General features: G+C 44.3%; 1 protein-coding gene and 1 long non-coding RNA gene across 2 annotated transcripts; both read right to left on the bottom strand.

Annotated features, from left to right (window-relative positions):
• Nucleotides 1-451: 451 nt before the first annotated feature.
• On the bottom strand, nucleotides 452-19111 carry LOC144124202 (uncharacterized). Its single transcript, XM_077656851.1, has 14 exons — nucleotides 19050-19111; nucleotides 18868-18944; nucleotides 18683-18765; nucleotides 16900-17052; nucleotides 16031-16190; nucleotides 13384-13457; nucleotides 12695-12773; nucleotides 12297-12353; nucleotides 9564-9635; nucleotides 7507-7572; nucleotides 6843-6923; nucleotides 4626-4765; nucleotides 1938-2063; nucleotides 452-506 (listed from the first exon to the last, which is right to left on the bottom strand). The coding sequence occupies exons 1-14, from the start codon at nucleotides 19102-19104 to the stop codon at nucleotides 452-454; spliced, it is 1278 nt and encodes a 425-aa protein (XP_077512977.1). The 5' UTR covers nucleotides 19105-19111.
• A 3817-nt stretch (nucleotides 19112-22928) lies between these two features.
• On the bottom strand, nucleotides 22929-25070 carry LOC144123424 (uncharacterized). The gene is made up of 3 exons (XR_013313094.1): nucleotides 24967-25070; nucleotides 24637-24700; nucleotides 22929-22991 (listed from the first exon to the last, which is right to left on the bottom strand). It is a non-coding gene; the product is annotated as an uncharacterized LOC144123424 (long non-coding RNA).
• Between the last annotated feature and the right edge of the window lie 1498 nt (nucleotides 25071-26568).

Here is a 26568-nt window from a genome sequence, read left to right as displayed (position 1 = left end):
CTAGAACTTTCCGTGGCACCCATGTCTGCCCAAGGGTTAAGAGAAATTGAAATACGAAACGGAAGGAAAATATTTTGCTAGCCGTGGCATCTGCAACCGAGGCACGAAGCACCTGTGTTGCGTCTAGTGGGGAAAAAATGGGAAAATGTGACTGGGAGAAGACAGAGAGGAGGAAAGAAAGAGAAAAAGGACATGGGTAGGGGTACATGCAAAGCTGTACAGGATATAAAGATTACGCTATCAAGTAAGAAATTTCAAAGACTTGTCTCTCCTTTCAGTAAATCTCCTTTGACTGCATGCTTCGTTAAAACACGTCACAGCAAGGCGGGCGTCGCGCTGTTCTGGGGAATTCCTTACCGTCTTCCTCGCCTATAAAGAACGGTAAACAGAGCGGTTAAGGCACAAAAATTTCTACGTCTACGCAACTTAGCTACACAGCAAGCTGCCTCCCTTACCTCCATTTGGGCCCCTTTTCAATTTTTCTGCCTTCCGCATCTGGCTCGTCCCTGTAATAGAAAACCTTGGATGTATACCTTTTAGAAAAGAGTACCTTAGCACACGAAAAAACAAAAGCCCAATTCGTCTTTGTTCCCCCTTTATCTTCGAGAAAAGCTCATCTAGTCATTTTTTCCCGCACCATCCCACCGCCCGCCCCCCACACCCCGCCATGAAAAAAAAATCTTCATAACCACGCACGATCAGCCTTGATGGCAGTGCTTAATTGCGCAATATTTATGAGAGAACCACCGCTAATGTGGAGTGGAAGGCAAGAAACGGAACTGTTGTTACATCTATGGTGGCCAGCGATAGTGCAAAGAGGAACTAGCGTCTAACGTGTTATATGCCCTCGTCTGATATCTTGATTGAACAAATTTGCCGGATGATCTTCAAGGGCTTCACTAAAGAACAAGTGTTCTTTGGAAGTTAAGATTGTCAGAGAATGTTGGGTTCACTTTTTATTATATATTAATCACATCACGTCAGGTATATGTTAATCATTTCCGATGTTTGCTGATTACTGCTTTCTGTATAGAGTTACAACAAATGTAAACAATCTCGACGTCATGCAGATTGACCTGCATTAGCAAGATGGTGTACAAAGTGGAAAATGTCACTCAATAAAAAAAATAGCGTATGCATGTCTGGTTTACTGGAAAAAGAAATTATCGGCCACATAAAAACACAGTATACATTAGAGCAATACACTGAGGACCGGCAGCAAATAGAATATTTGGATATATTCCTTAGCTCATATTTGCAATAGTATATAGAAGTTATGTCGTGAATAAAGTCACGTTTATTAAGGGCTGCAGTTTCAGTCGCCTGGAAGGTAATCTCAAGCAGTCGTTATATTTTACACACGACCACTCAGTCCTCGAATATGACTGCGCATTATAGGACCTCTACCATGCAAAACATATCAACAAACTTGAGAAACTGCAAAACAGGGCAGTGCATTTTCTCACTGGAATCTACGATAAAAAGTTAAGCATGACCAGCAGCAAACGTACTCTTCGGTGGAGTGAATTGAAATTCCGCCGCGAAAACATTCGCTTTAAACTTTTCCATAGTGCCTATTACTCACATACCGGCACAGACAGCGAAAATTAATGACACATCCTTCGCATGTGTTACAATGAAGAAATGACGATAAAAAATTCAAGAATATTATTTTCACAGTAACCAGTTTCTTCAGTACTTTTTAAACGGACGGTCCGCAAATGGAACAGTTTGTCGCCCGAAGTGATTAAGAGTGATACTTTTTTTCCACGCTTTGACTGCCTTGTATCTTTTGTGCAAGTAGGTGCTTTCATATATGCACTCTGTACTGACTTTTTGTTCCCGCTTTATACAGCCCCCTCCTCCCCCTCCATTGGTGTAATGCTGTAAAGCGATGCAGGTATCCGATAAATAAAACAAAGAAATAGAAAACTCACGATGTCGTTCTTTTCAAACCGTCGGCGCCGACGCTAAACTCGCACTCGGTCTTTTCGCCACCTTCGGTTGGCTCGCCTTCAGTAGGGGCCTCCACCGTCTTCTCGGCATGGACATCGAATTCAGACCTGTTGCGGGGAGAACGCTCGATGGCATGTTGCTAGATGGCAAGTTCGTACATGTGTATAAAATGCTCGCCTTGTTCACATTTCATTCCGATGGACGCTATTGCTGTGTAATTGCCAGGATTTGGGGATAAGCGTTGCAAAAGCTCCTTACGAAAAATTCTTTTCCAAAAGTGCCGTACCAGATTAACCGTGTTAAAAGCACTGCAACCTCAGAAAGCTGTGCGTGTATACCAAGTGTCTCAGCTAAATTGAACCAAGCTTTTAAAAACGTGTCCTAGCACTTTAAAACCAACTAAAATCTGTGACGAGTCGCCTGGCCTAGCCTGCAGTATATTTACTTTCTCCAAACTTTAGTAATTAATACAGACTAAATAGCTAACTTTCGAACTGTTCGCTTTAGAAAGAGAGCGTCATGCAAAACTTACAGTCTTGAGCAACAGCTGACTGATATGTCCGAGTCGAAAAAGATGACTGAGCTGGTCCCACAACCAAACAAAAGATTTTGTGCTACCGGTACAGAGAGATTTTTCGGTACTATTGCGAAGTGGTATGTTGTCGCGACCGAACTTAATCCGTCGTTACAACAGAAGACTGCCCAATACTACAGAAATGTTGTTGTTACTACAAGAATTGGTCGAGACGAAAGCCTGTTGTTACAATAGAAAATTTTCAGTTCTGTTTTCCGATAGGGCTTTGCACTTAGCTACCGTTTGTGTAAGGTAGCTTTTACTGACCTTACCATAACTCGCTCAATAAAAAAAGCTACCAAGTGAAAACGGTGCTACTATCACATCCTAAGACGCATCTCAGAAAAAAAAGTCAGCCTTCTTCATGAGTGCTCTTCCCGATGAGGCTTTGCGTGCGCACTGGAGCAGAGATGTGAGTCAGAAGCTGGACACGTGATAGCTTTATTTCGAGGCGACTAAAAAAAGGTATGTAAATCGCACTTTAATGGAAACAGCGCTGCTGGTTCTACGCAGCGTGTATTGCTCCTGCAGGGGGACATTGTGTTAATTGACTAGTAAGTTTTTGTGTGTCTTTCTTTGCGGGGGAGCGCCCACGGCGGTCCTAGTGCTCTTTGTTGGAATTACACAGTGCGGAATGATACAAAAAAAGGAGCACAGGACGAGCGCCATGCTTAACACAAAGCCACCTGCTGAACATATAGCCTGAGCGGCAGGACATAGGAGACGGAGGAAGACTACCCCTACGTGGGGCTCATTGTATTTTGGCGCAGAGAGGACACAAACACCTGCAGAAGAGGATGACTAGTGAACGGGAACGAAGGCGCGAAACAGTTAAACGCAAGCAGAAATTTTTTTTTAACAAAAATTATGCGAAAACTTTTTGTGGACGAAAAAAGTCACTGATATGAACTGTTAAAATAGGAAAGGCCATACCTCCTGCCCTCTCCCCTTTCCCTATTTATTACTTACGCAATCGTGTGGGGGCTTGCGAACTGTAGCATTTTGCAAATGGGGCATACTCCGCGGACAAAACGCATCGGGTCAATTGATGCCAGCCATTAGAAGCAGGGCAACAGTATCACGGGCTTCCAAACTCGAGGATGTTGAAAATAGGGCAAACGCAGCGGGGAAGTTGAAACAGGCTTTCTAACATGGGGTACTCGCGTATACCGCCAGAAAACAGCTCAGTCTGAGAAAGCGTGTGACCGCACAACACGAGCGCTCGTGTTATTTAGTCACCGTCATGTCTCTTGCCCTGTATCACGTCTACAATGTCAATGCGTATCTCATTTGCTCCCACCTATATTTAATGGTACCATACATTAGTATGCTATGTCACACATGCCACTTCCGGTTGTTCAATGCAAATGGGCCTTGTTCAACTGCTGACAGTAATTGGTGAGCAATTGGTGACTATAACTAAGTTCTTTTTACCTGCTCTGCGGTTTGAAGTGGTCTCAGAAAGCCTCCAAGCTATCGCACTGAACAAACGCTCCTCAGTTGTGTAAAGGTAGCTCGCCTGGCTCGCGACCCAAACGACAGCGCTTTGGTACCACTTCACGAGCTTTTTCTTTTTAACCGGAAGTGCTAGTCCAATTGACGTCACGACTACGTCACGACGTACTCTGCCAATGGGGATATTGTGACACAAACGGATGCCGAAGGCTTTTCTGAAGAACGCCAACTATATTGTTTTGGCGTTAATGAACGTAAACAATTACATGTACCAGAACGTGAGATGCCTCAAGTAGTGAGCATATGATAATGCTACGATCTTTACGAACACGAAGGAAAAGAAGAAAACCCAAAATTCTGCAAGGCTCGGCTCATCAGGGTAAGATTTAAAGTTTGTGTTTCAGTCCTCCAGATTCCCACTAATGCCGATGTTTCGACTACATCAGTTGCAGCGCTCCTTTGGAATGAAATTTATAGCCTGATGATCTTCATGTTTGGTGCTTCTGCAAACTCCGACTTTGCCGCGTCTCGCAAGGGCGGATGCGAACTAAAACCAGCTCTCTGCACGACAGTTAAGCTAGTAAGATGCTAGGAAGCTGGCCAATGAACTTGCGGTGCCGGAGAAAAATGAAACACTCACGTGCTTGTTAGAGACTCGACTTCGGAGCCGTCGTAGGTGTAGTTCTCCATTCGAAGGAAATACTTGGAAACGAAATGAGACAGAGTCCCAAGAAAGGTGAACATATACAGGCAGAACGCCAGGGACGTCCAAAATGAGTTCTGCGCAAAGAATAGTAGAGGCGCATTATTCAGGAAGGCGACAACACAATAGATGCCCACACAAACACAATATTAAGACGGTTTGCTGGAACCATCATGTACAGATTATATATCTACAGATCGTGGAAGCATGCCATATCGCGTCAGTAAAACGGGGGTCTTCGCATTCGATTCGATGCATGTTCGTTAACATAAAAATGAAAAAAAAAACAGCGATATCTTTCCTGTCGACGAGTGGCTTGTCTAAGATGCCGTTGTCAGGTCACAGCGCAATTTATCGAATCTCGAGAAGGACGCCGTAGTTCCCAAGCGGGCCTCCCGATGTTTTTCGAGAACACGAAGCAGATATCTCGACCAATAACAAAACGAAAACATACGAAACGTCACCGTATGCAATCAGTATTCCATCAGCGAACGAAGACGCTGCATCTGCGGAATGTTAGGGCTAGGCGGAAGACTGCTTCCCTTCGCCACACTACATTTGTATGTACGGAAATGCGCAAGCCGTTGTTTAAAAGCTCTGGTTGTTATGGTAGGTAAATAGGGCTTTTTCTTAAGCGCCCAGGAATACTCCACGCACGCTGCGGACAGCACGCAAAGTGGGGACGTAGCCGTACTTTGCTCGACACTTATCATGCTCTATCAGCCAGATTCTTCCACTCATATCGTTTGAAAAATTTCCAAGCAGAAGCATGGTGTGACCGTTCACTCCCGTGCCGCATAGAGCTATATACTGTGCATACAGGTTTTGCAAGTAGTCAGTCATGGCAGACAGGGAAGGCTTTTACGAACTTTAATCAGATTACAGAATATTAATTAATTTTCGCGAACATCTGCAATGTAATGAACCACATATTCCCGTCTCCTAATTTAGTACATAATAAATTCCTTTGCAGCAGCAATTTAGCAGCAAAAGTAATTCATTAGTTTTGTAATTTCTTACAATGAAATGGACAGCTGCTCTTTGCGTCGGCAAAGCTTAGCTCTCGTGTTCCGAAATAGGACGCCTCGAAGAGGAACGACGCGCGGCAAGCCTAGACCAGTGCTAACGGCAGGAGGGCACGTGTCCCGATGTGCGAAGTAGCAAGGCGTAAGGATTAGCTTGGGACGGCTTAGGGGCAGACAGCGCATTTCGGACTTCAAGACGAGTCATAGTGTGCTTGCGGAGGCTTTCCCGTAGTTGCATCACTGAAGGACAGAAAGCGCTGCCCTGTAATGCTCACTGCTAGGAGGCGTGGTGGAGGAGTGGAAACGCACATTGCACAAGCGTCCTCAAAGCGAAGTTGTGACAGAGTGCACAGCACCGCTGAAACAATGAATAGTCTGATGAGGTTCACTGGTCACTGACCATGGTCAACAAAAAATGACGTTTCGGGAGCGCTACGGCTCCCTTGTTCACAATGAGCAACCAGCTGGACGTCCAGCTGGTTGCTCATTGTGAACAAGGGAGCCGTAGCGCTCCCGAAGCGTCATTTTGGACGTCCAGCTGGTTGCTCATTGTGAACAAGGGAGCCGTAGCGCTCCCGAAACGTCATTTTTTGTTGACCTTGGTCAGTGACCAGTGAACCTCATCAAGCCATGATTCCTGACCAGACGGTATGCCGTCGAACCCTCGACTACATGAATAGTCTGTTTTGGGGGCTTCAAACGGTGCAGAACAATCTAAGGATCATGGCAAGCGAGACACCTGGTGGTGGTCCGACAATAGCAACAAAGGCCAATGCACCGAAGTATGAAGTATTTCGAAAAAAATTTTGTCTGGTAGATTTTCTATAGTTTATAAAACGAAATCATCTTCTCCGAGTTTTTTTTTCTGTAAACAAAAAAAGGTACGCAGATACATCTTTTCACATCACGTCCTATTTCAAGATCCAAGGGGTGTTGTTGGCGCCATTTACAGGTATACATTCAGAAGCCCAAACCAGCACGGCATTTGGAGAAGTTGCTCCTAAGGAATCCTGGCATTTTGTAAGGCCAACTAAATAAAATCTTATTTATTCTGGTCAGTTAGGCCTACCAGCGCCCCATTAGGGCTAACACAGAAAACGAAAACTGTGCCCGAAAAAGAAAAACATACGACGTTGCGAATGATTCCGTCGCATACGTAGCCGATCGCTCGCTCGTAGCCATCGTAGGCGGGTAGGCACTCCGGGTTAAACTGCAAAAGAAAGCGCACAGGTATAGTTTAGGGCCACTCTAAAGCATCCCTATGATTCAAGGATTACTTTATCAAAAGTAATAGAAACATGACTGCGAGATAACCTGTAATCATCGCAGCACACCACCTATGCATGCATGATGCACCTACAAACGGCACCAATGTTCGATCGAAGTAATAACTGTGGCATAAGGAACTCAGGTGTGACAATATACTGTACAGGCGAAGACACTGTCATAAATCATGCATTGTTATGTGCTCTCGATGCATAAATTGCCAAACACTGAGACCTTTCCAACACTCTAAGCGACGAAGAGCGCACATTGCTGTCAATTTCGACGCTAATTTCCGTCGTTTTGCTGTTAAACACGAGCTTTTTTAGGGCGTTTTCTCTTCCAGAGAAAAACTTATCACACAGACGGAGCTTTATTATTTTACAGTGTATCCGAGGAGACCTGGTTGCTCTTTGTAGTTCACGGTCTAGAACAAGGCACTCGCGAGCAACGCTTTCTGTGACGTGCGAGGGATTTGTGGGATCGGCCGGACGCCGTTGCCCAGAGGAGACAATGGTTAGTGTCCTTACCTTTGATAAATTAGAGCGGATGTACATGGCGCCGCGTGCCAGGGATTTTATGTAGCCTTCGACCATCTGGACGCATCAAAAATAAGCTTGTTATTACTATGACCATCATGAACCCTCCCGAAGAAACAAGATGAAAGCAGACATATTAATGAACAAAAAGACTGACTTACACCCCAACAGCCCTGGATTGCAATACGCATTTACCTAGGACGGTTATTTGAGTTGTGTTCTTCTATATTCAATTAAATTCAGTTAAGTTCTTTATTTCCCATGTACACATGAAGAGGGTCGAGGGAAAAAAGCCTGTAAGATGTGGCTTGAAGTGCCCCTCGGCCCCTACACACAGGGTTGCAGGCAACATGAAGAGCAACATATGTAATCAAGATAAGGGATGAAACAGCAATAATAACAAACAAAAGAACAGACAGAAAATATCGCAAACAAAGCGCGTCTGAGGTTACTTCAAGAACGCCATTTCACGAAAAGAATTCGAAAGAAGCAGTGAAATATGCATGTTACAATCTAAAATGTAGCACATACTCTCCGTATATATTTTCGGCATACTCGGGACACGTCAACATTTGCAGCATGAAACTTATTTAGAAGACGGGGTAACGTGTTTGCTAGGCTATGCATACCATATATTGTGCGGCATGTTGGAACGTGCCACAATTCGCTATGTCTGCGTGAGTAAGTTTGTACTTTTAGCGAAAGGTGCACCATGTCGCTCATGTGATATAAATTTTGTATTATTTCCTTTTTGTATCTTTCAGCCAGCCTAACATGGTACATTTCAAATATTTTGCAGCACTGAGTTGGTCGAATAGATCGCATGCATCTACTTCATGACCTACGTTAAGTACTGCACGCAGAACCTTCTTCTGTAGAATATATGTTTTATTTTTATTTGCAACTGTAGTTGTTCCCCAAAATAGGTGAGCATAGTACAAGCGGGACATAAATAGAAAGTTATACAGGAGAAGCTAAACTTTGTATGGAAGTATGTGACGATGCCTGTTGATGATACCCGTGACACGAGAAAGTTGACTAATGACAGCGTCAACATGATTGTCCCAACTGAGCTGACAATTAAAATTTACCCCCAATATCCCAATACTTATTACAACCTCAATCTCTGCCAAACCGAGCATAAGATCGCATGGTGTCGTAATGCATTTCTTTTTTGGTCTGAAGATAACAACTTTTGTCTTAGTTGCATTAGTTTTCAACTGATTTGCAAGTGACCATTCGTGCAGTGTCCTCAATGTTCTGTTTGCTTGGTTTATGCCTTCTTCACATGTGACTGACGAGAAAATAAGTGAGGCATCATCTGCATACATAACACATTTCACACTAGGGCATTCATTAACAATATCATTAATGTATAAATTAAAATGGAGAGGCCCGAGAATGCTGCCTTGAGGTACGCCAGCGGTTACTTTTTTTACCGAGGATCGAAAGCAATTAATACTGGTAAACTGAAAGCGGTGCTCAAGATAAGTCGCAAGAAGTGCATGAACAGGACCCTTGAGACCGTAGTCAAACAGTTTTGCCAAGAGTCGGTTATGACTGATGTAGTGAAAGGCCTGCGAAAAATCTATGAAAACACATAGAGCAAGTTTCTTGTCTTCGAAACATTGCAAGATATACTCTTTCAGGCTGAGTAATGCGGTCTCAGTTGACTTATGTTTAATAAAACCAAACTGTGAATGTGTTATAACTTTGTGTGCGTCACAAAAGCATGCTATTCGAGTGTGAATGACTTTTTCCAATCCCTTAGAAAAAATTGGCAGCACTGAAGTTGGTCTGTAATTCGAAATACAAAGTTTATCGCCTTTCTTATACAGAGCTGTAGTTTTAGCAGTTTGCATGAGCCTTGGAAACACTCCACAAAAGTCTCGTATCAGCCACAACATATTCCAACCAGGATTGTTCTGTTTGATTTCTGGTTACAAGTCACTGAATCATCTCATTTGATATGAACAGAACTCATGCTTAAGACACCTAAATTCCTCTTGGCAGTGATTCAGTGGCTGTGAGCAGGTACTAATACTTACATCGCCAACCTTGTCCCATAGCGCCAGCTTCATGCTGTCGTAGTAATTGGCGATAGCTGGCGGAGGAGCGGCCTGAAAGCCAAAAGGGCATTGCGATAAAAAAAAACCGTTTTTGGTGGCCCTCTTCTGCAAGAGCAAGCGTGCCTCAAATTGCCCACCAAAAGCAAACCATCTCTCTGTGGTTTACACATATTTATATACAATCATCCTTCGACGACTCATTCATTGCAGGTGATAATATACTGCAACCGGCTGCAAAACTCTTCACGAGATTGCTTAATTATAACGTGCGCTTTTCTCTAGGAATTACGCTCTCGAAGCGGCATGCCCGTTGCAATCAAATGCAAAACCAAAACCAAGCTGCGAATAGCCTTAGCGTTATTCCAGTCACTAAAGGCCGGTTAAGATTAACAAAGACTGAAACTGAAGCTTGGAAGAGGCTGCCCTTAAAACAGAAAAAAGGAAACAGCAAGCTAACTGAAGCACTCCGGAATCGTCCGCAAACCTGACAGTTTTATTTTACTGCATATAAACGAATAGCACATAAGCTCATGAAATAAAAAAAAGCAGCCAGTTAATTTGAAAGCTCCGAGTGATACTACGGAAGAAGTTTAAGTTCAGCCACGCTTCATGATCGTTGTTATACTAAAACGGCACGAAAAGATAACTGGTCTAGCTCCCATAAGAGAACACTGCGTTTAAGGGAGTCGAATAACCAAAACTAAATGTTCAGAAATATTCACGCTAAACACTTATTTATATGCAGCCCAACGTTTAGGGACCAACTAGGTCACTTCTTCAGGGTTGACCTAGAGGCGAGCAACCAGAAGCAAGGAGCGGACTTAGCCTTCCTTTTGTTATCATGTGGCGAAGGCCATTTAAATATGATGAGGGCAGCGTTTCCAGAATCCCGTTTACCGTCACCTTTGCGAGTCGAATGTTCCAAGATTCAACGTAACGCCCCATGAATGGATTACGTTCCACGGTCAACACCCTCACTTCCTCGAAGGCGATCTTGTGGTCGGAGAGCTCGCAGTGCTCGCCAAGATTATTGTTTTCTGAGTTCATTAAAAGGACGTGATTTTTGGGTGGCCCGATTCTCCGATGTTTAAAATATCAGATGTGGGCAAGTTTCTCGCACATCTGAACAGGGTCGAGTCCCCTATCCAATTCACAATGGAATGACAGAAGGGCAACGCCTAGCCATTCACTGACGTCCTTTCAAAAAGACAAGGAGGAGACCTGAAGTTCGGCGTCTATAGGAAGCCGGATCATACGGACTGATACTTAAATTTTCATTCAATCACTCTATTCTATTAATCATGAGACATCTGTCGTCCCCTCTCTTCTGATAAGAGCCAAATCCATCTCCTCCTCGGAAACAAAGAGAAAAAAGAAAGAATACACGGTGTTCGCATAACTGCAAAAACTGTCTACACATGTGGCTTTGATCAACAGTCTTCCCGCCGTCAGGCCCGGAGGACAGAGTGGCCGGTCATCACGGGAGCAACGAAACACACTAGCATTGTGCTTTCATACGTGAGTGGCGCAAGTGAGGTACTCACAGTGGGATAACAATGGGCTCACAATGGGCTCACAATGGCGCTCACAATGGTGCTCACAGAGGTGCTCACAATGGTGCTCACAAATGGGCTCACACACACATTTCAACGAACAGTCCGCTTTCTACCACGGTCCTGAGACCGGTTCTCCAATGAAAAACAGTCGGGCGTTATCTACAAAATTCTACGCTCCCAGTGCCAGCCTCATACATTGGCATGATAAAGAATAAATATACCAGCCATAAAAAAGACGAACACACAGCCATCTGTGTACACACAGACGAACAAAGAGTCGTGGGCTCTTTCCTTTTATGTCAACCTCTGAGTAATCGTGCCAACGCGTGAGTCCAGCCGTTGTCCTGTGTTGTTCTCTCCTTGTGTGTTTATCTTTTTTGGCTGGTACATTTCTTCTTTAACATGCCATACCAACGGGCCCACCATGCTGCCCTGCTTCATACATTGGCGAGACAGAAAATGCTTAGCAGAAAATGTGGGACACAAAAATGACGTCCGTTTAATGAACTCAGAAGGGAACCCCCTCGCTGAGCCCTGCGAGCGCTCCGACCTCAAAATCACCTTCGAAGGACTGAGCGCGTTGCCCGTGCAATGTAATTCGTTAAAGAGGCATCACGCTGTTTCATGGCACATTCGGCTCACAAAGACGACGGCAAACAGCGCTCTGGGAACGCTACCCTCCACTTATGTTAATGACATTTGCCACATGGAAAGAAAGGGAAAGCCAAGGCCGATCCCAGTTGCTGCTTGCTCGCCTCTCGGTCAACCCTGAAGAAAGGACCGAGTTGGTCCCAAAACTTTCGGCTGAGAATAAATTAGTGACTGGTGTAGGAATTTCTTAACTTTTATTTCAAACCCAACCAGACGGACTTGTGTTGAAGGTGTTCTCGTTTAATTACCGAATGCTCCAAGGAGGAATTTTTTCTTCTCCCACATCCATTCAAAGTAGTATTTCGTTGACCTATCATTGATAACGATCAGTGTTAGAAGTTCGCCAGCGTTTTCTATTACTACTATCATGAAGCTCCTGTTTTCGAAAACTAATCGAAGAGGCGAATTATATACGTCCTTCGTTATAAATGTTGCTTCTCTTTTAGCAAACAGTGTCATCATGAGTCGTTTCAGCTGCCTTTATAGAAAGGATCTCGTTACGTACCGGGAATATCAGGCGGGGATCGATAGTTATAGAGATCATCAGGTGGTGGAGGTTGTCCTGGCCAGAAAACACAAAAATGAACAAGTTGGCCATGCGCATGAAGGTACAATCATGCCGCACGCACACAAACAAACGTGCATTTTCTTGGGATGTTTGGCTTGCTCGTACAGCTTATTGATAGGATTATCAGTAACGGATGCCGCCCTGGCTGCCATTTCAAATTTTCAGCGATTTCTCCCACAATATTTATGCGGTCCAAAGCTTTCCAGCATGCTTCATAAGATGGAGTTGATTCGGAGTTCACAGAGCAAGCAAAGCAGCGTTTCTATAAAACCAAAACGTATTGCCGGCGCCAGACTGCGCGATAAACTCGAGTCAAGTTCAGCTCGCGAACTCACCATGAATTCGTCGTATCCGTCCACTGCGAGCTTGTAGTCCGCTCCTATAACGTCGAACACCCTGCCGTCCCGACATTTCCTGCGACCACAGCAAGGGAGAGCCAACAGAGGTTTCCTGAGCATGAATATATTTCTTTTACTTAAATGCACACGTTTTACGCAGAGTGAAAATATGTGAGAGTTAAAATGATCGAGTTCAGCATTATTGCGTTCCAAAGCGTAAGCCAGGCTATGCAAAACACCTCAGTGAAGGCTCACTGACTAGCCTTGACCAAAAGACTTTTAATCTTTCCCATATCTCGCTTAGAATCTGCTTCTTAATTCATAAACGTGCTGTCGGCGCTGATGTCGAAACCGGGGACGTGTGCAATGCCGCACAGCGCCTTGCTCACTGGGCGATGGCGGCACGTACCGGTAGCAAGACTGATACCAAATGGTCGAGGGACAAGTTTTCCACCAACCCTAAACGGATCTTTCTCCCTTCTGATATCACTTCCCCGCATTCTTAACACACGCATATTAACAAGGATATCAAAAACTGAATACGGACTTCTATTTGTAGGTTAGAACAGCAGCAGGGTCCGTGGACTATTTCCTTCTCTCTATATCAATTCTTAAAAATTTGGGGGAAGGCGTAGGTTTCTATGAAACTAAGAAGTGGCATAGAAACAGAACGTCGGGTGACTCACTGCAACGTGGTACCAGCAAGGAACCTGCCAAACCAGCGACCTCTCGATTGCCTCGGCCAGAACAAGTCGAAAGCCTGCGTAAATATTCGTCGCTGATGTAACAGCGTGGTTCCTTTTGCTATACGCAGCGACCATTCATGTTTAAACATTTGGGCACTGTGATGAATTTATTTCAAAGCACGGAAACACAGACGTGTATAAAATCAGGAGCAGCTTCGGTCCTCAACTGATGCTCAGTTTTAGCTGTTCACTGTCTTCAGAGACCATAGTGCCCAGCTCGAAAATTGAACGGTAGGCTAGACAGACAGTGCTTGAAGCCTTGTTTTGCTTTCTGCGCTAAAGTTTTTATCATTCCTCAAGCACGTGAACAACTTAGAGCCTCATGATAAAAAAAGACGATCAGATAGGTATGCTCCTGCGCGAAGCTACCTTGCTATCCTTACTTGCAAGAACAAACATTCGTGCCAAGTGAAAATATTTTCACAATCTTTCAATTATTCATTTTAATTATCAATTATGTGTTTTTCGTACTTATAATAGGGCTTAAAATTTAGAGCGTCAAAGTACGCTAAGCACTGATTAGACTCGCTCATGAATAAATTGCGCGACAGAACGGGGACAGAGACAGGAAACACCACGTGCACACACAGATTTCAGTCTGTGTGTGTATGTGTTTCCTGTCTCTGTGGTCGTTCTATTTCGCAATTTAATCGTTAACGAGAAGCACCAACTGGCCCGCCAGAAAACCCTTACTGATTAGACTGCAAATGCCTGGTGCCTCGCTTGTTGACAGTTTTACGAGGGACTGTCTCCTCCACAGTAAAGTGTGTTGTCGTGATCGCCGTAGGGTGGCATTTATGTCGTAGATTAAAATGTCTACTTCCATTCATGGTCCAAAACGATTGCTGTGCATCCAGTGTTTTGCGGGTGGGTCTGAGCAGCAGTGTGTACTTGCTGCTTGCGTGGGCAAAAAGAAGGGTGAGGGATGCAATGACTGTTAATCTTGGGTCAGATGATTCAGTTGTACACGTGACAGCGAGCTAATATCGGACAGATGGGCACGGGTACTATACATCTATAACGCTTTTAAAATCTACACTTCTCGCCGCAGCTATATATCTTAACTGGGCAGTAGAAGCAGAGTTTCCTTTAGTGCATTTCGCCCAGACAGCTTATTGTCTGCGCATGGCATAATGCGTGTTCCACTTGCGCGTATCAAGTTGAAAGCACTAAAGTGGTCTACAGCCGCCACTTTGCCGTAAAGCAAGTTTAGCAGGGTTAGTTTTGTTTTCTGCAGAAATCTATTCTTGATCGAGCTTCCTAACATTTTTTTTCTAAGACTCCGTGGTAAGCTTCAGCCCCCACAATTCCTTCACACTTTTGCATCTGGACTGCTGCAGCCGACCTCAAGTATAGCCAGCGTCCAAAACTAACCTAGATGAAGAAAGAGAACACCTATGTTTTTTGCAATCGTACATTGTATAGAATTTTACGTTATATTGCACGAAAACGGGCGTAAGGGGTTGGTCAGATCGGGGACGCACTGACTAAACACATCTAATTACTCCTTTTGTTACTAAATATGGAGGGGCTTAACTATTAGACCAAAAGAAATCATACATTCCAGTGCACAACTATTGATTCGAAGGGAGCAAAGTAGGAACGCAATCGTGTGTCCCAAGAGAGCAAAGGCTGGAACAAGAAAAAGATACTCCGTGCCAGCAGCGGGATTGGGACCGCTGCCTTTTCGGTTATTACCTATGCACGCTATCCAGAAGACAGCCGTTACAAATTTGTCCTTAATCCCATTCATGAGCTACAGCACAAGCAACAACAATCTACCAAATATATCGGTTTGTATAATTTGCTCTCTCTTTTAAGTGGACAGTGAACTCGCAAGTGTTTCATGTTCATCGACCATCACCTTTATTTGTTATGTAAGCGTCTCGAACTTTACTAACACCCTCTATGAAGGAACATTAAACCAATCTTTCATATATGTCACAATATCTGTGCATCTAAATGACGGAATCTGCAGCGCAAAAACAACGAAGACAAGGAGGAACACAAAAGAAAGGACGGACGCCAAAGTATCAACTCATTACTTTTCACAAAACCAGCACGACAAAGACCACTCACATTGGGCCACATGCTGCCGTAAGACAAATGATAACGGGAAGTGCGCCATCCGAATACGGGAGCTACATACGAAGCATTGAAGAGGTAATTGCGTAATAAACTAAATAAACTAAACTGAATAAAGGGGCTGAAAATGGTGTCATTCGCCTTTCTGTTCATCTTGCCGAGGGTTGAATAATTAGTCCATGAAACTTGCACCCAAAGGTGTCTGTGAAGGCGAACAGAGGTCGTTACTTTCTATAGGAAGAAATATCGCTTAGAGCGTACACTGCATACGTGTCTGCATTTAACGAGCCCGTCTTACATATGGACGCGTAGGATGATAGGTTATCTACGTTATCCAGGTGATCTTGGAAGGAGAGGAAGAAGAATAAAGGGATTAAGGCGACTAAAGTTGGTTTAGATTACACGCGCTTCTAAGAGGCCTCGGTGGCAATGCATTTATAAGGCGGTTCCAGGAGCGCTTCACTTGACTAGGGAGGAAAAAAAGAAGTATGGAGAGGCTCACGTCGTCCAGCACCATGACGTCGACGGTTCTTCCGGGCCAGTTTAAGACGATGTTCTCGTACGGCCGACAGCCGAAGTTGGTGATGCTCAGCGACAACAACATGATGGTGTTGGTGACCAGCATCAGTGCGGCGCACACCGGGAAGGACATGACGATGGCTCTGGGATAAGCACGTGCGTAGGTTGCGGTGAGTGCATGGGTCAGTGAATTTAGCATTTTCCAACATCAGAAATCTCTGGAGAGAGATGCAGGTAAACTTTTCGGGGGAAAGAAGCTGCTGACCTCAGTAAGAATTGCGAGCTGGGCTACTTGGTTAGTGCACTCATCTGCGTGGGGAAAAGGCGCGAAAAAGAGATATCAGCGCTCGTAGTGCGTGGTCTAGTGAGGCCAGCAGCTTGTGCGGTGAACAGCGAAAAACACAGGCACATCAGTGCCCGTCGCGTGCTCGACCTGCATCAGTGTTTTTCGAGCTGTTCACCACTCAAACACTCGAGCATTGACTAATGAACTGCTGGGAAAGAAAATGCGAAACGTAATGTTTCCTCAAGACGATGACGAAAACGGTGCAGTAGCTTGTATACCCGAGCCAATGACAAGGTGTATTGTAATACAAACAGTGCTGCTTAACGTAGGCGGATCAAGCCTCTCACTAAAATGTTCCGAAGCGTCTTAGGACTTGAATTTTCGTACAGTCAAAAAAGCCTCATGTGTCCGCCATGCCTTGAGATACAACCCACGATTAAAGCTTGCCATGTGACTGTCTGAATCAGCTGATGATTGAATTGCCTTTATAGATCGACTACGCATTTCTGGCAGTCATATGAGGAGGACTGTCGGTCGTTGCATTATATCGTTTTACCAAAACTCACACAAGCATGGCTGTTCCGGCGTAGTTGGAGGCATCAGTTCTCTTGGTGGGTGGAATGTCTTCGTTGTAGTGGAACATTCCCAGAATGAACGAGCCGGTGTAGAGCAGGAACAGGAACAGGAAGCTGGCCAGCACCAGGAAGACGTACCAGTGGCTTCAAATACGGGCAAAGAATGGTCGAAATTAACGAAAAGAACGCACATGGACGCATGAAGCAATACTGCTAGTATCTTACAAAAGTTACTCCAGCTAGTGGCAAACATCAAGTTGAATGTTCTTATTTCGAAGCACCATACTCGTGCCAGAAGCGGCGGCGTCTTTTCACTTGCCACGGTGCTAGCTTTCCCCCGAAATCTATTGTTTTCACGCAGTGAGCAAATGTAAGTTCTGGTAGTATAAGCTGACTTTTCCGCGGCTCTTACGCTGCCCTCTATACCCAGCATTAGGCTCAATATCTATCTTGTGCATTATGTCTTTGTAAAGCAGAACAAAGCCCACCGGTTAGCTGCAGAAAGTGGTACTTCGCACATACTAGAGGTTGGGTAACTGAGAGGTGACGTTTGCGTTCTTGGTTTTATGTAGTTTAACGCCCCAAAGCGGTGCAGGCTTTGAGGGATACTGTAGTGGAGATCTCCGGATAATATGCATCGGCTGGGGTTCTATAACGTGCACTGCCATCGCACAGTACACAGGCCTTTAGCATATCGGCTCCACTGAAATTCAACCATGAGATGGCACCCGCGTCTTTCTGGTGAGCAGCCGAGCACCATAACCATTGAGCCACCGCGGAGGCTGGCGCTAGGAGGTGAGCTAAGCGGCGTTCAGAATGCGGTACCTTTCTTTATGGCGCCATATTGCACATGCGGAGCAATAGGCCGAGCTTGGGTGCCTTTTCCTCTGTTATCTATGGTACCCTACGCATGAAAACCTCACATATTCCTTGAAATTAGTCCAAAATAATTCCGTTCGCTTCATTCTTTCAAATTTCAACCGTACGGCAAGCATCAAAGCTATGAAATCTAACGTCTCACTCCCACCGTTACAATCTCGCCGCAAAATTGGTCGCCTAACACTATTTCACCAGCTATACCATCACGTTGCGCTTCACAACTATTTAATGTCACCCCCCGAATACATTTCACGTCGCATCGGTCACCGCCACAAGGTTGGCATCCCAACATGCCACACCAAGTCTTCTTTTCAGTCATATCTTCCCCGCACATCTGTGGAATGGAACCGCCTTCCCCCCGATATTGCAGCCATTCCTGAAAATAAAATCTTTCACGACGCTGTAGCTAATAGTTTATTCTGAAGAAAGCTGATTGTGTGTTATATCTGCTTCCACTGTATTGTATACATTGTTTCTATACTATTTACGTTTTATTGATGTTGTTATTTGTTTTATTCTGGAGGAAATTTATTCTGTAATACCTATTTTCACTGTATTCTATTTCATTGTTGTTTATCCTCTTTCGCCCACTCTCCTCTGTAATGCCTTTGGCCCTGAGGATAGAATAAATAAATAAATAAAATAACTTTGTTTTGGAGGGTCATGCACATGGAAAGCGTGCAGACAGTGCTTCACCTGAGCTACTACAAATAGTCCGTAAAAATGGGCTCGTAATTATCTAGGACGCAGGGATGCCAAGAAAACCTTCAATGCTGGTCCTGCAAGAAGTTGAACCTGCAGTCTCTCCACTTCTAGATGCCACGGCTATATATGTCCTGGAAATTGAAGATCAACCCCCAAACCTACCCCGCTCAAGAGAACATACACTACCAACCCTTTGCTGCGAAGCGCCTCGAGAATTCCCAGCTCGTCGGACTTCACGAGAGCGGAGGAGAGGTTGACAAATGAGCGAGAGCTCTGAAAAATGGCACGTGCGACAGTAGCTAAAGGTAAGAAACAACAAAGCATCAGGTATTTACAAAGCTCGCTAAATGTCCCGACGCTTCTGTTTCGTTTCACCTTGTCTATGTCGTCGATGACAGCTTGGCAGAACCTTGCTATGCGGTCTGAGCCATCCTTAGCAAACATGCGGCACTCTGGAATTGAACGATAGGCAAGTAAAGTAGAAGCCTTCAAACATCAAGAATTCACGACTCTTTTTTTTTTCAAGCAAAGCATCGCATGCGATCGAATTTGCATACCGAAGAGTGAGTCATTGTAGACCACGCCCACTTGAGTGGCTATAATTAGCGCCATGGCATCCTGCGCCTGAAAAAAAGGAAGCGAATAATATCTTGTATATTGTGCTTTCATTATCTGCGGTCTGCTTTCATCTTTGCCGGCAGATCAGGCTGACGAAGTCCGTAGTTCTGTTTCGTGTACTATTAGCAGACGGTAGTGATGAAAATAAAACGATTGATTGATTGAATGATCGATTGATTGAAATATGTGAGCAGTACAGGGAAATGGTTAAGAAAAAAATTGGGACGATCTCTTGTGACCATTCAGCAAAAGAAAGTACACTCACCCTCTACAACAAGTTCGATACCTTTGCTCTAAGCTGGGGCTTCTCACACGCGGCAATTATTCTGAATGGTGAAGATAGCCGTAGGTGGTCGGTGGCTGTAACGTATGGGGCCAAGTTGAGTCGAGAATGACGGTGGGTAAAGGGTATCTACCCCCACCCCTGCCTAATGGGATTGGGTAGAGGGTGTCTGGAGAGTGGTGCTTCAGAAGGGCAGCTGGCGTTCATACTGCATCTTTGAGTTTTATTTCACCGCCGCTATATCACTCCGCTGCAACATAGCCTTTTCGATGACGGACCCCTTTAGGAGTGTAGTGGTAGATGGAGCTTCTGGGTAGCAGAGTTAGGCGGGTGGGCGGTTGATGTACGCTCTTGAAAGTGAAGATGGGTGCAGGTGGTGTCAGCAGGCCCCTGATTAGGAGGTAATGCGTGCGTTGAGGAGGTGGCTAGTCGGTGGTGCTTGTGGAAGAAGAGGTTTCCATCTCAGAGGCTACAGACTGACTGCCATTTTCGCACTGTCACATTAGTATTGCTTACGAAGTTATAATTCCGGACAGTCTGCAAAACTAATCATATGTGTACATGCGCTGTGTATTTTTCTCGCAGGTGTGGCAAAGCAGACGTCTGCGAGTAATGCGATGCTTCCATCATAATATGAAAACAAGGCGTTTCACCTCCCGTCGTGTTGGGTATCGAACCGTTCGTATGTCTTAACGGCCCTGTGAGACAAAATAACTACTTTATTATCACCAGCAGCAGCATTTAGAAGACGTGCACTGCAAAACAAGTAATCACAAACAAGCTATTCCAGGCATATGATTTCTCAATATCACCCAAAGGGAAAGCTGGCGACGGTGCACTTCACCCTCCACGGAGAGGCGCGTAAGTGCCGGAACGATGATGTTTCATATTTGGCTTGTCTATGGTTGAGCGCGAAATGTGGATGAATGCCATAATACGACTTTTCTCGCGGCAAACCTTGAATAAAAGCTATGAGGGTTGCCATACGTGTCCAACTATTCCGTTACATTGATTAAATAAGTGAAAAGCTCCTTAATAAAAAAAATTATAAGCTCCGCCTTACGTGTTTTACGTGATAGCTTAATGGGTAATTTCCCACAAATTCAGACTGTCATTGTCTACAACACATTCATAGATCCCTGACAATCCTCATATCCCTCCCGGAGAAGTGGTGCAGCGGTTAAGCGATGCGCCTCTGCCCTGCGATGACAGGCTTTTTGCGGCCCAGCCTGCCCTTCCCGAGCAGCCAATCATTAATTTAACTTCCACATGCCACGGTGGACAGTTTTCTCACTATCCGGTGGGCATGCTAATTGGGATGACACAGCAAGGTCACGTGACCTAGATGGCCCACCTGCCTCCTAGGTTGCTCTCCGAGCACCACCTGCCAGAGTCATTTTCGTGATTTTTCGCGCTCAACGGCGACGCTGACAACACCGACACCGGATTTTCTGGGCAGCGGGGACTTAACCGCTATCGACTTAATATATTCACCTGCGCGCAGACAACAGTCTCGCGGAGCAGGTACCCATTCCTAGGTAGAATCAATGTGTTAAGGTAAACACTAGCAAAGCCAAATAACGAACCTCGTCTTCCCGGCATTCGTGCGGAGGAGAAAGTTCTCTTCTCTCTAAGGAACTCGCATAGACGGTGGTGTCAGCTTTCTCCCTAGGCAAGGTGGGAGGTAGTAGCATGAGTTCTAACAAGAAAGACCACGCCAGTACCACTGAAATATCACAGGTGTTCCTGTAGGTAATATTAAGAAACTGTATGATGCCACGCACCCCACGCCGGTTCATTTTTAATTCTTATCTCCCTTCTGATATTCCGGTATTCTTCGCAGCGTTGTCTGGTCGGGCCCCGAAATATATGATTAAAAAACTTTATTTCGATTACGGAGCATGGCTTCAGGCACAGTTGTTCTAATTTTTTCAGCAGACAGAATGTAGGAAGTACAAGAAAATGCAGAACTCACCGCCTCTTTGTTGGCGGCCAGCTGGCCCCTTTCGAGCAGCTGAGTATCGGCGACCTGTGCCCGTCAAGAAAAGGTAAACCTATACCTATTTTGGGACGGGGACTCGCACCACTCTTGGCAAGCACTGTGAGCGTTACGTCGAATGAGAATTAAAAGTCAAAGGAGCATGATAAAGCGACGACAAACTACGGAGGCGACGAAAGTGCCCAAGAGGTGAGGGCTGGCAGGCGAATTTGCGCTGGAGTAATTGTCAACGGAAAGGCTTTGGTGAAACCACAAAAAATATGAAGAAGCCGTAGGATCCAAACTTATGCCTCAAGTATCCTGTTTCTAAAACTTAACTGCTAGCCTTCGCTGAAACATCTGGCACGCACGTATCTGCACAACCTGTAGCTAAATGTAGTTAGGGTAAATAAGGGCTTGCTTAGTCTTCAATAAGGGAACCGCAGTTTTATATTTCTAGCCATAAAGCCAGATAGGGGTAATTCAGAGTTCATGTGTCGCATAGTTATACCTTGTTAACCCTTTCCGCTATTTTCTCAGTTCACTGTATCGGCATGTAAGATAATCTTAAATCCCCTGAGCTACAAATTCATGCACTCCTTCATGGATATCGTGGCGTTTTCCTGGTGCGTACTTCCCAAGCAGCAACTACACGTTAAGGAATCGAACATTGAATATTGAAGTTGGCTTACAGAAGGTAATCCTGCCGAGCTTGTTCTCTTGAAAAGCTTTATGTGAAGGTGAAAATTTGAGGAAACACTAGCGGCAGAGTACGGTATTGAACGTAGGTTTAACGTGACGAAGCCACACATTAGCCATGAGGGACGCTGAGGAGGAAGGCTCCGGATTATTTACACGACCTGGGGTGTGAGTGAAAACGAGATATTTGGGTAAAGAAAAAAGCCTACCGGTGGAAATAAGTCGCTGTTCTCTGCAATAAAGGTGCAAGTGAAATATAATTTGTGACATGAACAATATAAACCAACACTAGACACACTTCACTGAATACTAAAATTGACATTTGTGCTGTAAGACCTATCTTATTTTTCTAAATAAAATGTAGCAAGTAAAGTCTTGCGAGAGAAAATTTTTTTAAAGGAATGTACACTATATCTAGAGTTCAGATTATTGGGCTGAGAAAAATGCGAAGGTGAAACATTTCACCTTTTAGACACATTGCTGATGTGCCTGTTTGTATAAATGTACTTAAAAATTACTTTGAATCAAACCGATAATATGAAAGGCACTATGATTGTTCGTCTTTCTCGCACAGAAGCGTCCTGTGCGCTTTTCTATCAATAAGAAACATGGGAACATATCTAAGGCAGTGGCACAGCTGCGGATTTTAGCTTTCAGGCGGTTCAACGTGATATTTTTTAATGCAATTTAAAATAGCAAATCTGCAAAAAATATTGAGATATTGGCAATATGTTTGAGTGGCTTTACTCAAGCTGTGATTTATGATAACAGAAGCTGTGGTAGTTTAAAGACCAGAGCTGTTACGAGTATGCGATAAAAGCGAACAAGTAGCGCACTTACCAGCTTTCAAAAGACCACTGGCAGCCCCTGTGGCTATTTTAATCTTCGGAAGCAAGTCGTTCTTGAGGTCCATGCTGAAGTCTGCAGCCAGGCAACGGTGCAAAAAAATACGAAGTGCGGTCACGAAACAAACCTTTAGCCAAGCCCACCCAACGAAAATGAATATCATTTCAGCCTGTAATATTCTTAAGCAAGTCTTATTTTCGCGACTTCTAGAAATGTAATGAAATGTAATTTTTAGACATAGTTTTCAGATATTAGTGCACTTCGGTACGCTTACCACACCCCAAGAAGTTTTTATATCAATTACAATAGTATGAAGGCTGTACTCTTTGGTGCCACTCATTTAATATCGAACAACCAATTTATCTGCTTTACTTAGGGACTTGATTTTTCGAGTTTTATTTTGAAATAATGCTGATTTATTGTGATATTTATTTTAGAATAGCTTTTTGGCTAATAAAAATTTGTAAGGATCAATTATAAGTTCTTTTTCGGTATTATGATGTGCTATCCCAGAGCGGCTAGTTTCAATTATATTTGATTTTGCCCTTTTTTCAGCACAAGTAGTCAATTGATCAGTAATTCACTCTTAAATAGTAATATTTAGACTTGTGCTAATACAAGGAATGATATCACCATTTACATAGTAATCGCATTTAAATAACATAACCGTCAGATCAAAATGCAAATTGTACATTACTAAAAAAACGTGTTGTCACATTGCAGTTTTGATGTTGCGTTGGGTTGAGCGAAAAACTAGAACATGACGTGGTCTCTGTGTTCACGGCAACGATGGCACAGCCGCTGAACCACCGTGGTATACAGAACATTCGACTTTTCCCACTTTTCGACGCCAGCTTCCTTTCATGCAGTAGAAGCCTACTTAACCAATCAGCTGCCCTAAGAGAGTGATGACAGCGGATAGAGGCTCAAAGCTAGCAGACGGCGTTTGGCGAGGAGGTGGGGCCTCCCGCTACGCTGAGGTGTGTAGCAGTAACGCCTAAAAACCTGGTACCGCCCTACTTAGCTCAATGCTTCCACCCTGTCATCGTGTCTTTGGCGTCTGCACTCTGTTCATGTCGTGTCGTGATTACTTGTTTTTTGTCGAGATTGAGTGCCACTCTTACGTAGTAGCCTGCTAGGCAAAGCGAGCACTGCAAGAATACTGATTTTTTTAAGGTTAAAACAAATATTTGGAGACCAATTTCGGAACAAGTTTGTCATATTTTTTTTTCTGTTTAAACCAATAAGTGCAGATGCTTGGTAAACTCAACCTATTGACGTTTTTAGACTAAGTTGGGTGAGCTGCAGCTTGCAATGGCTGTGTTCCTACGGTTGGGAAGTTTTTCATGGCCATCATTTGATAATGGTTGTCTTCGGACATACCTGAATATTTAGTATTTATTTTTCAGTGCCAGCACGTGTTACTACTGTGAAATGCTATATTCATGCACTATGATCGATATTACACTCTTAATTTATGACGTGGAAGAAAAAAAATCTGCTGACGAAAGTGGCAGCTACCATATGCTTTTCTACGCTTATCATCCTCAAACGATATACGTCTACTTAAACTAGAATAACATGCGTACAGCACATCTCCAGAATGATGAATATGACTTCAGTCTTTAGGAGGTAACAGCTCAACAAGATCGATTGCATTTAAGTTCCACGGCGTCTGTGCGAAGTAAACAGAGGATGAAAATTCAAGGTAAATGCTCACCGGTCAAGGTACGATGGAGCTCGTTCAGGTACTTCACGTTCTCATGTTCCTGTTCCTTCGCTACCTGGAAACAAAGGTCGATCGAAATCGACGCTTCAAAATATTTAAACCAGACAAAGAATGACAACCAGTTCGAAATGAAAACATATTTATATGGTAAGCACGAAACTAATTACTGCAATGATAAACGACAAATGTTAGCAAAGCAGTGAGCCACAAACACTCGCACCTAGCAATGATTAAAAAATACGAAAAGAAAAGCTCCTTCTTTTTGTATTTCTGGATATTACCCGGCACTCCAGCAAGGCACATCTGAAGCAATGCACTCACCTTTGCCATACCAAGGAAAAACATTCTGACAGCGTTGATGTATTCCGCAAATCCCTTGTGGTGTTCTGCCGAGGATTGCTTCAATTCGAAAATACTTGCCAACATCAGCATGCCCCCCAGCCTGAAACGGGCGGTAAAGCCAACATCAATCTTTCTCTTGAAATAAAAAAAAATAAGGTAAACCTAGATGCTCGACTGAACTTCCATGTAGGGAAAAGATAACACGTGGTGCTTCAACTCTGTGTAAGCAAACCTGCCACATTGCACTGCCTTGCAGTAAGACAGAAAAAAAAGACTTTATCTTTTAAGGCTGCTGGAACTGGTGCAGACCATGAAACTCCATAGACGTAAACTTTGCTCTAGAATTCGCCATTTTGAGTCATCGGTTAGTGTGTACGCAATGAGCGAACCACTTTAGTTGTAAACCATGAGCATATGGATAAAATGTGCACGTGTGTGTTCGCGCTCGTGTTTGTACAAGAGCGCGTGCTTGTGCGAGCACTACTCACAGGATGCAGGCAAGGACGACAATGTAGGCAGCCGTGTACAGTTGGAGTATGCACCGCATGTTCTCATTCAGGTCCTGCGTTCGATCCCCTCCGCAAAAACCACGCCGGCGCACCAGTGGGTACAGCACGCTGCCCACGATTCCCGCGGCGAAGAACAGCATGCCCGTGGCGTAGAGCACCGCCACCTGCGGCTCGTAGCGAACGTACTGCGGATTCAGAGAAAGCAGAACAGCGAGAAACATTGGGTCTATTTCTCTCCTCCCTGTGCGAGGAGCTTTGTAACGCTTCGGAACGAATCGAGTGCGAGACATCTGGGTCAACTTCAGGCTATATACTTGACAGTTTGTGGTAGCTACCCCTTCTACCTTAATCTCAAACGCGCAAAGGTGCAGCATTGATCCTTGAACAAATATGTTCTTATATATCAGCTTCTCGTTTGTAGAGAGAGGGTTAGGGGAGATGGGAAGAACATAACGGACGTTGTTTAAAGGAACAGGAGGTTTTTTAACCCGCTCAGCAGAACCGCTCTATACTGGACCCGCAATTAAATACGTAATGCTCATCCACAGCAATAGTGATCTCCAAATACTTAATACGTGGCATGAACGACACACAATTCGCAGCTGAAATGCCTAAAAGAAATATACTTACGTTCTATGCAAAACGCTTTCGTTAAGTTTGACGGGCGCCATTAGATGCAGTTTTCTCGACTGCCTGTTCTTCAGCACATAGACAGGTAAAGCCTCAAAGTCATGTACTGTAATTGAAGATGTTGCATAATTCTTGTATTTCTTACAAACTTACCAGATCTATTGACTCAATCACATCGGCGTGGCTGACTTCCTTCAGGAATGCTACAGAAACGAGAAAAGAAAAACACGCAGTATTTCCTTCATCTCTTAAGGCATTTAACGATGCGCAGCTTTATGCGCGCGTCTCCTTCCGCGCCTTTTTCCGCGCCACTTATTACTTATTCTTAACAAACAACCAATCCGTTTAATGGCCAATGAAGCGACAGTTTTGAGAAGAAGGTGAAAGAACGTCGGCTGTATATAATCGGTGCCATCTTCTGATGGCGCTGGTTATATAAGAT

This window comes from Amblyomma americanum, chromosome 3 (genome assembly GCF_052857255.1).
Source record: "Amblyomma americanum isolate KBUSLIRL-KWMA chromosome 3, ASM5285725v1, whole genome shotgun sequence".
Lineage (NCBI taxonomy): Eukaryota > Metazoa > Arthropoda > Arachnida > Ixodida > Ixodidae > Amblyomma > Amblyomma americanum.
This window is presented reverse-complemented; position numbering and strand designations above follow the sequence as displayed.

Excerpts from the sequence above, each read along its gene's own strand:
- LOC144124202 (XM_077656851.1), bottom strand. The coding sequence starts at position 19,104 with ATGGCGCTAATTATAGCCACTCAAGTGGGCGTGGTCTACAATGACTCA. Across the intron at positions 12,354-12,694 it reads ACGGATACGACGAATTCATG|GACAACCTCCACCACCTGAT; the intron begins GTGAGTTCGCGA and ends TTTTCTGGCCAG. Across the intron at positions 6,924-7,506 it reads TCCGCTCTAATTTATCAAAG|TTTAACCCGGAGTGCCTACC; the intron begins GTAAGGACACTA and ends TTTCTTTTGCAG.